This window comes from Balaenoptera acutorostrata, chromosome 8, assembly GCF_949987535.1.
Source record: "Balaenoptera acutorostrata chromosome 8, mBalAcu1.1, whole genome shotgun sequence".
NCBI lineage: Eukaryota > Metazoa > Chordata > Mammalia > Artiodactyla > Balaenopteridae > Balaenoptera > Balaenoptera acutorostrata.
The window spans coordinates 83,977,459-83,991,297 of NC_080071.1; the positions used below are offsets into that span (position 1 = coordinate 83,977,459).

Genomic DNA, 13,839 nt, shown 5'->3' on the forward strand with positions numbered 1-13,839 from the left:
ATCTAAATAGAACTAATTTCCCCTTTTGCAAATCCTGAGCATTCTCTAGTTTTAATAAAATTCTCACACTGTTCGTAACAGGTTTCTCTTGGGAAAAAGATCTCCTGGAATAAAGGCAACCATATACCTTAACCCCAAACAACAACAACCATAAAGTAAACATTTATTGAGTGTTTGTAATGGCCTAGGCATGGAGGTAAGGGCTTGTGTACATTTCTTAATTTAAACCTTAAGAATCTTCTTATGATGTAATTATTACTATTATTCCCTCCCCAACAGGTGAGTAAACTGAGGCAGAGATAAGTAAAATTGCTTAGAGTGATGGTTTCAAGGTTATTTAGTGGAGATCATGTTCCATAACAATTCTTTATATTGCTCCACAAAGAAAAATATATTCAATACTTAGTCCTTATGTTTTGGAAAAGATTCAGCTCTCAAATTCCTAAGGCTGGTGATGTTGTTTTGCACTTATGCTACCATGGTATACCATGCGTCTAAAGGGCCAGCACTGTGGGACATGGTGTCCTTGCAAAGACCTTTAGAATAAGACAAAAAAGAAAAACTTGAGAGACCCTGGAGAAAAATGATACCAAAATATTTAATGTCAGATTCCAATATTAAAATATATTTACATTTAACTGTTTTCAAATGCACAAGTTGATGTAATTTTCTACTTTTGCTTGAAAACTGCCATGAATTAATTTCAGAAGGTAACATTCTATGGGAGATTAATTGTAATGGGGAGAATGATACCTCATTTCTTCTGTTATATACATAAATCGAATTTGTTTTAGAGATTTAAAAAGAAAACCTTCCATCTTTCTATTATAAGTGCATAGTAACCCAGGGAGGTCAATCACTATCTCAGAAATTCGGTTCTTGTGTCAGTAAGTCCCTAAGATTTAGAATAAATACTAATTAAGATGCAAACTCCAGTCCCATGCACCCTATCTCGTCTAAGAGGTCATTGACTCACCTAGGGTTTTGGCAGGAACTCACAGTAGTGTCTCCACCCCTCGCCACATGTGGGACCTTTTCTTCTTTCAAGCACTCTTCTGCTTCCTCTAGGGGGCTGCGTTTGGAAAGGACGTGTTCAGGTTCTCCAACACATTCTTCTCTCTGATCTGTTTCGATCTGAATTAAAGGCACTTCCCTTGAGCAAAGTGATCGCCTGGTGTGGCTTAGAAGGACAGCATCCTGGCACGAGGACGTTTCCTTTCTAGAATCTAAACTGTTGTGGTTTGCAAGAGGCGCAGCTTTGCTTGGAGATGACATTGGGGGATGTTTGCTTTCAGTAATGGAGTTTTTCCTCGGGTACTCAACAGACTCCTGAACAAGCAGAGCTGGCCCACTTTGCACTCTGCTCGAAGCCAATCTGCTCGCACACTTCTCCACCTGCAAGGAAGAGCCACTGGAAGCAGGCTCAGCATCAGCTGCCCGGGCGTCGTCCACTATAATTTTGTTCTTCCGCATGAGGGCTTCGATTGAGTTTGCCCACGTCTCGTGAATTAACATGTTTGTGATCTGGTCGGCCCCACCTCTCCGATACAAGCAAGAGTCAGATTTGCAGAGACCCGATGAGGAAGCGCTACCGACCTGCTGTACGCTGAGGAAATCTTGCTGGCTGTTTTGAGCAAAGCCATCTAAGGAGTTGGCTTTGATGGGCACGTTCACCGTCAGCCTGGCGCCCAGGGATCTGCTGCTGGGCATGGATGACTGTCTGTAACACACCGGGGATCGCAGAGAAGGCGACAGCAAGCCAGTCGTCCAGTCCTGGCTGCTTTGTCCGGAGGAGGCGCCGTCTTTGTTCTCTCGTTCAATGTCCCTCAACATGTACCTGTAGAACTCCTCGGTGATGCTTTCGGTGCTGGACTGCTTTGAGGAACAGCTTGGCCTCACACTGAGGTGGTCATTTTTCCGGCAGGCCTGTTGCATAGCTGAGTTCAGAATACTGCTGGCATTCTTGCCTGCGTAGTAATCCAGCAGTAAATCAAACCCTCTTCCTTCGTTTTCCATCTGGTTCACCATGAACCTGGAAAACTCATCCGTGATGCTCTCACAGCTTGACTGCTTGGACACGGAGCTGGCCCTGCTAGCTGGCTGGCTTAGGGTACTGGCTAAACCCAGGCTATTCACATACGCCCTGGCGTTGGGGTCCTCCTCTGGAATGCTCTCACAGCTGGAGGCCTTCAGCCGGCTCCACCTGTCTCCACTGAGTAACCGACTCCGAGGGTAGCTCTGGGCTTGCCAGACACCGTCCACCATACAGAACTCTGTGAGGTTCATGATCTTGGCCGCCACTTCGTCTGCAAAATTATTTACAGAATCTGGGACGTCCTCAAGGTTCATCGACTCGTCCACAACCCTGTTCATCAGCTTCTCTTTAAGCTCCGGGTGCTCATCTGTTTTCCTCTTGATCTCGCTGAGTCGCGGTGGCTTGTGTTTCCTCACAGGGGCCCCACCGGCCTGGCTCTCTTTCTTCCTCTTCAAGGGTCGGCAGGATACGTTGGGGGTAACCAGAAACTCATTCCCTCTTTTCCATGCACAGAACCAGGGTTGTTTTCCATTGGAGTTGTCAAGGCAAATCGCTGCTATTTCAGTTGCCATGGAAACAATGGTCTCTGCTAATTCTTCTGCAAAGTCTGCAATGCAGTATATGTCTGGGTGTTTTGCCGGTAGCATAGATTGAGCAGGAAGCAGCAAATCATTCCCTAACAAAGACAGGTTAGCTTGAACTTCATTGTTTAGAGGTGAGGCACAATTGTACTTTTCTTGAGCATTTGGATTGATGCTGTCCTCAGCGTCCTGGGAATTGATGTTGTACTTGCCAACGGTTGGTGTCATTTCTCCCTCTGAAGGGGCTCTGCATTCATTCTCATTGTGACTGGATTGTTGATGAGGGTTTTTTGTATCCTCTCCCACCATTCCTTTCAGATATATTTCCTTGGGGGCTGTTTTAACAGACACTCTGGGAATACAGGACAATTCAGATTGCAGTGGGGGGTTCTGGGAGAGGCCGGGCTTCTCTGGGCCCTTGCTATCTTGCTTTGGATGTTCATCATCTATAAGATCATCGATAACAAGGCTGGTGCTATGCAGGTTGCTAAGTGGATGGCTGCTGGAGTAGTCAGTGGCTTTTGTCCATGCTTGACAAGTGGCCTGATTAGTTGGCTGGAAGTCTAGTTTGGTTTCCCTCCATCTGATGGTCTCCTTAGAAAGGATGGCGGGACGTTCACCAAGCTGTACAAGGTGGCTCATCTTCTTGAAAGTGAAGCATATCACATTGAAGAGAAGCTGATTTGTACTTTCCATTAAGGTGTCCAGGGTTTCAGATGAGTGCCTGCCTTCGTTGGGGTCGATTATTTTATTTTTCTGGTGAACTTCATCAATGGAATGCTTCAGGATAACATTGGACAGGGTCTGTGCCAGTTCATTCCCAAGGACATTTTCTGAGCACAGGGTCTGAGGCTTTGAAACAGTTTCTACGATTCTCCTATTCATTGATTCCATGAGGTCTCCAATGCTGCTGTAGGCATTAGGTCTCATTAAGAGCAGAGTGGCCTCCTTGAGCAATGCCTCTGCAATGGCTTCGTTCCCCAGCTCCATGCTCTTCCCGGTCACTGAACCACAAAGTGGGGGCACTGCTGCAGAAACCTCAGCTGCAGACAAGAAGCCACTTGAAGCCGCAGGGCACTTCACCTCTCCTGTTTCACCCAGGCCACAGACAGCAACAGCACTTGCCACCTGAGTCATGCCACACAGAGCAGATGGAAAGGAATATTTGCTGATGGAATGTTCCTTGAATACTTGAGATGACTGAGCTTGCACTGGTTCATTTCCTCCCAGTGGATGGTTTGAAACCAGGGATTCTTGCTCCATTTTGAATCTTTCTGTGGCCTGTGGACTGGAAATGGTTCCAATCACAGTGGCTGCACAGGCTAATGCTACTTCTAGAGCACTCTGGGGGTGTTTGCTGGAGTTCTCTCCAGAGAGGATGCCTGAAGTTTCAAGTGAGACTTCTGTCTTGGGCCACGAGGAGACACCTGGCTCAGGGCCAGCATCGCTGCCTTCTGGACTCTCAACAATGACAATTTGGGGGAGCTCATTCCATGACCGAGGGACCCCGATATCTTCTGTGGAGCAACCACTGGGGAGCAGTGCATTTCCTACAGAAACACTGACTGCAGATTCCTGGGGTAGGGTAGGCTGAGACTGAGATAATCGAATAAATGCATCTTGCAGCACAGATTCTGCTAAATTCGTAGCATACTCGCCGGTTGTGGCTTCTCCATCTTTTATGGGAAGAATAGAGTTTGTGCCATCTTCATGGTCTCCTGGGTCTAAACTGCTGTCACGCTCAGAGAAAGTACCACATGCAGAAGGTCCATCTCTCTTAACCATCCCTGAGAAATAAGCATTGCCTGGAATACACAGTGCCTGTGATTTTCCCTCTTGACCTTTAAAATTTTCTGAATAATAATAACTTTTGGTTGGCTTATCATTCCCCACAACTTCACCTTTCCACTCTGATGGCTTGGTTGAGGGATCTAGACTCTGCAAACCTGTATCTTCTGCCACTTTTCCCAGAGATCCTTCTGTTTTAATCAACGGTGTATGATATTTGCTAACATATTTATCTTCCAAAGCATAAAGTAACTTTTCCTTTTTGTAATTCCATTCCTCCTGAGTGGCTTCCTTTGGCTTTTTATTTTCCAAAACATTGTCTGAGACATTTATATTTTCATAACCTAGTGAAGAGAAAATGAGGGTTACTTTGACTATTTATTTATTTATTCATTTTCTTTTTTCAGACTTCATTTTTTCTAGAGCAGTTTTAGGTTAAAATTGAGACAATATACAGAGATTTCTCATATATCCCCTGCCTCCACATGTGTATAGATTTCTCTATTATGAACTTCTGCCGCAAGAGTGGTACATTTGTTACAATTGAAAAACCCATAATAACACATCATAATCACCCAGAATCCACAGTTACCTTAGGGTTCTTTCTTGGTGTTGTACATTCTATGGGTTTAGACATGTGTAACGGCATATATCCATCACTATGGTATTGTACTAGTTTCACTGGCCAAAAAATCCCCTGTGCTCCACCTATTCAGCCCTTCAACTACCATCTGTACCCTTGCCAAACTCCTGGCAACCACCGATCTTTTTTACTGTATCCATAGTTTTGCTTTTTCCAGAATACAGGCTTTTCAGATTGGCTTATTTCATTTACTAATATGCATTTAATTTTCCTTCCTATCTTTTCATGAATAGCTTGTTTCTTTTAAGTGCTGTATAATATACCCGCTATTACATTTTAGATAGCAGGTTTCCACGAGTCTAAAATAACATTTAATTCCTAAAGATGCCTTAAAGAATCAGGTAACTTTTTTTTTTTTAAATAGCATTTTGAATGTTTCTTTAAGAAAAATGAATCCGAGAAGTCTTTTGAGTTTCATTGTGGACTGCCGCTCAACAAAATGGCTTTCAATGCGGGGTACGAATGCAAGTGCTAGCTAGAGTGTGGGAGGGCATTTGGGAGCTGAGGGCTAGTCACCATGTTTCAGGGAGAAAGTAACACGGACAATTGTGTCTTGAAGCTTCCCAGTGGGTACAGGAGGAGAAGGGAGGATGTGCAGGTCACCTAAATCATGGCCTTGTTGAAAGAGTTATCCTGAAGTTGGCACAGGATTTGCCCCAAGGACAGTGGTGACAGCATCTGGGGTATCCCTTCCTCTATGGGGAAGAGTAACCCATTGGTCACTGAGCTACAGACGTAGACGTAGAGAACGGACCTGTGGACACGGAGGGGAAGGGGAGGGTAGGACGAATTGCGAGATTAGGACTGACATATTACACTACCATGTGTAAAATAGATAGCTAGTGGGAACATGCTATAAAGCACAGGAAGCTCAGCTCGGTGCTCTGTGACGAGCTAGATGGGTGGGATGGGGTGGGTGGGATGGGGTGCGTGGAAGGGAGGTCCAAGAGGGAGGGGATATATGTATACATATAGCTGAGTCACTTCATCGTACAGCAGAAACTGACACAACATTGTAAAGCAATTATACTCCAATTAAAAAAAAAAGAATGAATAAATGAAAGCTAAGCACTTTCCTGGGTTATTTCCCTCTGTCCTGACAACAATAATAGTTAAATATAATAAATATGTATGGTTAAATAATATATACAACAAACATATATGGTTAAATATAATAAATATAATAGTGCTAGGAGCACTGCTGTACTCCCAAATTGTGGACAAGGAAACTGGGGCTCAAAAAGACTGGATAACTGGCCCCAGGTTTCACAGCCTCAAAGAGGCAGTGCTAGGTCAGGTCAATCTAACTCAGTTTCAAATAATACATGACTTTAATGGAAAACTTAGGGATGTTAACTTTCCTCCAAGTGATAGTCTCCATCTCTTGGCAGGCAGGAGGATTTTGTTTTAAAACACATAGATTTCCTTCAGCATCCCTAAGGCATCTTTAGGGAGAATGGGGCCATCTAACCATTGAATCTGTTAAAGTGCCTCCGTCAGCATCCCCACTAGTGTTTTCTTACTCTCTCTCCCTCGTTAAACTCCTTAAGTGAAGATTGTGATGTGGCCTGAAACTTTTCTGAAATTTAACCCAGACGTTTTTATAGGGTGACTAATTTCAGGATGCACATTGGTTTTGTTGGAAAGTCCTCACCGTTCCTGTATTCTTCCACCTCACTTTCCTCCTCCAAGTGCTCGGATGCGGTGAGAAAGTCTTCTTCAATTGAAGACAAGGAACAGTTTGTGTCATCCTCCACTTTTAAGATGTTTGTTCCCAGGTGGAGCTGCCGCTCCTGTACCAGTTCCAGACCAATCAAAAATTTGTTGATTTCAAAGATGATGCAGTTGGTACTGTTTGGTCTGTTCCCTCTTGCACACTGGACCAAGCAGATATCTGACAACCAAGGACACTAAAAGCAGAGAGACAAAAAGGCATTTGTTAAAAGAGAAAATATAAAACCATTCCCTCTGACCTTTCTTCTTCTATCAATCTCTCCTGTTAGAAGGAATGGGGACTTTTAAAATATTTGGAATATTTTCTGGGCTTTTATTGATGAACTGCTTGAAAACAATTCAAGTGGTGCTTGGGAACACAGGGTACCCAGGAGAAAGTTTGACTTCGTGGAAAATAGACTAATTATATCACATATTTTTGTTCTCTCCTGTCGAAGCAAAAATTGCCCTGGGCAACATTTACCAGGCACTGAAGACCTTATTCAAAGTTATTAAAATAGGAGAGAGAGGCCAGAACTGAGCTGGACCACAACTCCACTGAAACAAAAGGCAATTGGGTTTTTAAGAGCTGGCATGGGAGGATTGACATCCATCTGTGTTTGGTAAGGAAAAGTAAACTTTCTTGTATCTTCATGGCTGGAAGTAGTCTTGCAAATTGGAGCAAAGTACCGGCAGAAGTTAGGCTCCCACCCTTCCACAGAGACAAGGACACTAGCTTCGCTGATGGTTACATTTCAAAGAGATGGGTCCTAGGTCCTTCAGAAAGACATTCTTGGGGTGTAAAACTGGCAAAAGGCTTTTTAAAACAATTTACATCTCAATGGGGCAGAGAAACAATTTATAATGATAAGTTTTCTAAAGTAAATGTTCTGAGAAAAGGGAGGTTTAGGTCCTGGAGTCAGGAGGAAGGCTGTCTAAAGTTTAATCATGCTGAGGGGAAAGTTAAGGCTGTCTTGGGCACCCCTCTTGATTAAATTGAATCCTAGGTTCTCAGATCAATATCTTTTTCTGCCTTGGTGATATTCAGTACAACCTCTGCCAGTATTTCAGATGGATAGCAAGTATTTTCTCAATTACAGTTAAACTTTATAATTTGTATTGTTCATTTGAAGAAGTAGTCAAAATGAGATTTAAAGAAATCCCCTGGAAGTGAACAAATTCTGTCTAAAGGATGGGCATATGGGGACAGCAGTGAAGGAGGTCAAGTCATTGGCTGGTGTCCCACCGAGACCTGTTAATTCTGTTCAGTTCCAGGGTTACAGACCATCTCCTTATTCTCTGCTACACATTTTCACTATTCATAGTATTATTCATTAGAATAGTAGTAAAAAAAAGTTTCAATTGCCCACGCACAGATTACTAGTAAATCACAGACATGTCTTGTGCGTTGGGGTTTTCATTTTTGTAAGAGGAACAATATGCTGATTTATAATAATTTTTAAGAGAAAATTATTTGAATGGAAACAACAGTTAGTGGACAAAGGGAAGCAAAATAAACTTATCTCAAATGGAATTCAAAATGTCTGGGAATACTTTATGTCTAAATGGGATTATTTAAGACATGCTGACTGTGCTTGGAGTTACTGAGGTCTCATCCTAGTTAACTTGACATTTTAGAATCCTTGAGTCTGAATGTATGTGTGTGTGTGAGTGGTGAGGATGTGTATATGCAGAGGAACACATACACATAGACCTTTATATTGTATCTCTGGACGTAGTATATCTTTTTCTGACATAAATACATTTATCAATCTCTTTGATTGCATATTATAATTAGAGTAATTCTAGGCCAGATGATTATAAAATGAAAAATTCAGTAATTCTCTAAGGGTCCAGGGATCCCTAGGGGGCTCAGAAATAGAATTCATCTCTGTGCTTATGTGATTAGGTCTGTTCTCAAGGAAGGTGGTCCATAATCTTGCTTTTCAAAGTGTGGGTTGTGTACTAGCAGCCTCAGCATCACATGGGAGCTTGTTACAAATGTATAATCTCAGACTCCACCCCAGACCTACTAAATCAGAATCTGCATTTTCAAGGAATCTTTTGGTGATTCCAACATGCATTAACATTTGAGAAGTATTGGTCTATACCTTTTATGAAATTCACGAAGGATCTGTGGTCCCCCAAATGGTGAGGACCCACTGCTATAGAGTCATGAGAGCTGGCTTGATTAATTTTCTTTCCACTGAATTCAGACATAATATACTAAAGTGAAATTTGATAGATACTTTCTGAGTGCCTATTATATGCAAGGTGTGCTGGGAGGTACAAATATGAATCAAATAATTACTCTAGGGGATGGGGCATAACATACTCCCAGTAGATCAGACACGAACAAAAATAAAGTTGAACCCTAAGAAGCTGTCAGATTTGCAGGTCAAAATGATTGCATATTGTCATTTCATATCATTTAGACTAAATATAAATAACGAAGTGAAATGGGGTAGAAATCAAAAGAAATGTTAGCAAAGCAATATGAGCAGTTAAGTAATACTTCAAGACAGACTTAGGGAAAAGTTGTTATTAAACATTCAATGTTACACCGCTGTGGTACCCTTAGGAAGAAAATGTATTTTGTTTACAATCTTCTTGAAAGTAAATAAACATCCTGAGAGTCTTAGGTAAATGATGGCAAACAACAGAGCCTGTAAAATAATGGCAGATATTATTATATAATTTTTATGATAGTCTACTAGGTGTTTGCATATCTTATTACCTTTAATGCAAACAATTTTCTGTGAAGTGACTGGTGCTACTGCTCTGTTACAGATGAGAAATCAGAAGCACAGAAAAGCTAACCGATTCTTTCAAAGTCACAGAAATATAACGTGGAAGAGCCAGCAATGCAATCCAGGTCTGCTGGACTCCAATTCCTGTGTTCTTTCCAACTCTCCTCATGGAGAGTTTAATTAGAAATCCTTACTAACAGGCCTGGTGCAGAAACCACTCTTAAAACTAAGCTTTGAAAATTGCTTTTGGTCACCATGGTTTTGCCTAGTATAAAGAGAGGGTACTTAGAGCTGTTTCTGTATTCTCTTTTCAAACAATTCATTTTCTCACTGAGGAAATGTGTTATTAGATTGACTGGGAAGAATTTTGTTCTAGGCTTGATGAGCAAATTGTAACAGGCTGTGTGTAGATTTTCGTTAAGTATCTGGAGTACAGCAAGAAATAGTGGGTGGACCTCTGAATTTTTTGATATTTTGAAGGATTAAAGAATAAAAGAGGATTTAAAAACGTTCCAGCAAAACTAAAACACAAGGAAGAGCAATTTAGAGGAAAACAAATGCTCGTTATTTTAAACTGTAGCTATCACTATCAACATATCTTATTTGAGAAAATTCGCGATCTTTTATACAGTATGTCTTTAGAAATCTTTTATGTGTTTTTCTGTAAATTGGTTAAACAATTTAAAATTTTAAAGTTTTTTTCAGTGTTATAATGATATATCTAATAATAATGAACATTAGTAGATTGAATGATAATAATAGTATTTTAAATTCTACTTTATTTTTGGTAATATTCTTTTATTCTGGGAACTTCATTTTTGGGCCTAGGAAACTCCATTTCCATCTTTCGGGCTGCTATCCTATATTTACTAGCTTGGCTGGTTTGATATATTCTAAGAAATAAGTAGTATCTGGAAAGAAGAAATTGTGCAATTCTAGGACCACAAGGTATGAATTAGAATTTTGCTATTGTTCCTGAAACAGAAGACAATTCTGTTTTTGATTATCCAGTAGATTTGTAGAAAACCAAGCTAACCAACCAATGCCTAGTGTGTCTGCTTTAGTTTAAGTGCAACTCAGAACCATAAACTTGAGAAGATAACATATGTCAGGAGCTGATGCAAGGGAAACTCTGTCAAGCTATGAGGGGCAATATTTAAGAGAAATACAAGTAAAGCCTATTCTTGAATACAAGGACATTTTTTATTCTTATTCTATGGGAGTCTATGTATAGCATCTATTTGGGCCTTGTACTGATTTGTGTCAAGGGCTGACCACAGACAACCTACTACTAGTGAATATGTTAGCAAGAGCTTATATTTCTTACCTGTGAAACTTCAAAATCTGCCTGGAGATTTCCAGATGTTAACCCACTTAGGAGGACAATTTCATTTTCTTTTGGCTTTTGGACATTCATGGAGCTTATAAATTTTGGAAGATCTGGTGAGACATTGCCCAATTTCTGTAGAACAAGAATCTTTATTAGCTTAGATGTTTTATTTTCACTTCCAAAATACTACCCCAAAACTATTTTACTTGCAAAAATAATATACTCAGTAACAATTCATAATATAGATTACTTAATCTATTAAGATTATTACTAGAAGAGATTGTATAAAATTGAAGCATAAGGTTTTGATGGGAATAGAAAATTTCCTAACATAAAGATTTAAACATTTTTACTTCTAAGTTTTCCAAAGTAAACACTTAATGATTATTGTGACACCACAGTTATACATGATAGTTTGGGAAATTTTTCCTTTTAAATCCTTGAATAAGAAACCCATTAACTAATAACCATGTGTTCTAATAAAGCCAATAATAATATTAATAATAAAATAATTACTAACATTGATTTTTCTGTATGTATTGATTACAAGGCACCATATTAAGGACTGTACATATGTTACATTACTATCTTCAATCACTGCAACACCCCTATATGGATTAGGTACCACTATTACTTTCCTTTCACACATAAGTAGCCTGAGATCCAGAGAAGATGAGATGAGTTCCCTGAACACCTTTATATAGCTTAGTCAGTTTATGTATACCCTTAGGCGTAGCAGAAGGTGGTCTCAAATCACACCTAAGTTCGTTAAATACAATGTTCTTTTTTTTTTCTTTTTGCTTTAGTCTTTTATTGTGGTAGACATATATACTTAATTTTCTTTTACATATCAAACAAAAGAGTATCAAAACCTGAGAACACAAGCAGGGAATACTAAGAGATTCATACACAGCACAGATTAATTAGAAATACACATCTACATATGCATTTTATAGATTCTAAAAATGTGATTTTCATAATATTACCACATTTCCATTTCACATATATTTAAAAATTAATATCTGTCATCTATTTGCATATTTAAGTACTGTAATAGCTGTCCCAAAGATCACTGCTGAAACAGTTTTGTTTCCATGAAGATCACGTTAATCAGAGAAATGAGTAGGAAAAAAATGCTGTTAAGTTATAATGTGTCTTTTCTATGTCATAAAGTTTGATGGAAACACAGTTCTTAAGATGGCAATTGCTTTGGTCCTTCCTGCTCTCTCTTTGATGTACTCTGCACCATAATTCCATCAAATGAAATTATATGTACAATTTCTTTTGAAGATGTCTCCAGTACTACACAGATGAGTGATATTTTGGAGCTCAGTGGAAGTCAGTAATAAATAATCTGTATGGGCAATTGAGCTGGAGAAGCTTCAGGTGCAGCTTTGTCAAGAAAAGAACATTGCGGGAGTAACTGAGTAACTTCAGGTCTACCATACTGTGATAATCAAGCGGCAAATGGTGTGCTATTATGCATTAAAGAGTGTTACACCAAATAGTGAAATCAAATCATCTTCAGCTTTGGGAATGAATCCTTTCCACTGTACCCTTCGGCTCTAGTTCCGAAGGATTGAGTGGACCTTCAAGTTTTTGCATGTTGTCAAGGATTTACATCAGGATCTTACAACCCTGGATGAGCTTGGAATATTTAGCTGCTGCAGAGTGCAAAAAGTTTGAGTCCCAGATGAGTGTAGGGCTAGGAAACTGAGGTTAGATATAAAACATTTGATGAAAGCAGCAGGAAGGAGCAAACCAGAGGGAAGAGCTAGCTGGTATCGAGCGGGTTTTGCAAAAACCTTGGAAAAGTCACCACAGACTGAGTGTTTGAGAGTGGAGAAGGGGAGAGTAGAAAAGCCACTCCTAGGCACTGGTGGGCAGGAGAAAGCGCCTGTCTGCTGGGGAAAGCAAGTTTCACAAATATAAGGAGGGCAAACTGTGTAGGAAAGTAGCAGGAAAGGGGTCAGGGAGATGGGCTGTGATGAAACCACCTAATTAAAGAGTCTCCTACAAAGTGAGCATCATTTACGGGGAGTCATGTTAGTTCTCTCGTCAGTACAGCCAGTCCTTGAAGTGAGTTCCCAGAGAGCCCAGTTCCCAGTGCTACCTGCTGCAGGTGCTCTGTACTGCATGCGTCCTTGTTCACATCCAGGTTCACAAAGCACACCTGGGAAAGAGGGCAAATATTGTCAATTAAGTGAAAATCATGACAGTCATTTTTGAAGAAAGCAGGAATTAGTTTGGGGCAAATGATTAGAGAGTCATACATATTTTGTACAGTTGATCTGGCCTAGAAACATCCATCTTACCTTTGGGCGTGTGCACCCAATTCCTACTCGTAGTTCCAACTGATCCCACCAAATGCCCTCCGTCTTTCACAGCCTGACAAACAAAACAAAGCCCCTTTGTACAGAACCAGTGTAACAGTCCCAAGAAAATCTTCAGGTTTATAAAGTGTTGTCAAATCTCATGAAATAGGAAAAAGACTTGTAATACTCTCAACCTCTGTTTATAATTGCAACAAACACTTCTTGCTATTTCCCTCTTTCCTCTTATTTCCTGCTCCCTTTCTCCACCCACTTTTCATATCATGTACAATCAATGGATTTCTCTGTCTCATTGTTTTAGTTAATTTTAATGTATTTCATCTTGTTGTAGTGTTTGCCTCTTCTGTAGTTATCTTAAACAAGTGTCTGAATAAGTAAGAGTATGAAAACAACAGCTACAAGATTAAATAATAATTCAGAGCAACAGTAAAAGAATTGTACAATTTAAACACATCACATAGATTAAACAAACCACCATGGGCATTCAGATGGGAATGGTGAGAAGAAAATTTTAAGAAAATTTGCAAAGAGACAAGATACGTTATTGAGAGATGAATAGGATTTTGGTGGGTAAGGAAAGAGGCTGACGTCCCTGGGAGGTCAGATAGTATGAGTAATATTTGGAAGTAGGAAAGTGCAATGCACTGTAAAGAAGCAGGGAGAGAG

At 40.2% G+C, this 13,839-nt stretch overlaps 1 protein-coding gene across 2 annotated transcripts in view; it reads right to left on the reverse strand.

Annotated features, from left to right (window-relative positions):
* SPHKAP (SPHK1 interactor, AKAP domain containing) overlaps positions 1-13,839 on the reverse strand; it is a 152,098-nt gene that overhangs the window by 23,527 nt on the left and 114,732 nt on the right. For both annotated transcript variants that reach the window (XM_007166705.3, XM_007166704.3), the window contains exons 4-7: positions 12,954-13,013; positions 10,838-10,972; positions 6,702-6,957; positions 977-4,748 (exon numbers count right to left, since the gene is read on the reverse strand). In XM_007166705.3, coding sequence (XP_007166767.1) covers positions 977-4,748; positions 6,702-6,957; positions 10,838-10,972; positions 12,954-13,013 — 4,223 coding nt within the window. The remainder of the gene's footprint in view (positions 1-976; positions 4,749-6,701; positions 6,958-10,837; positions 10,973-12,953; positions 13,014-13,839) is intronic.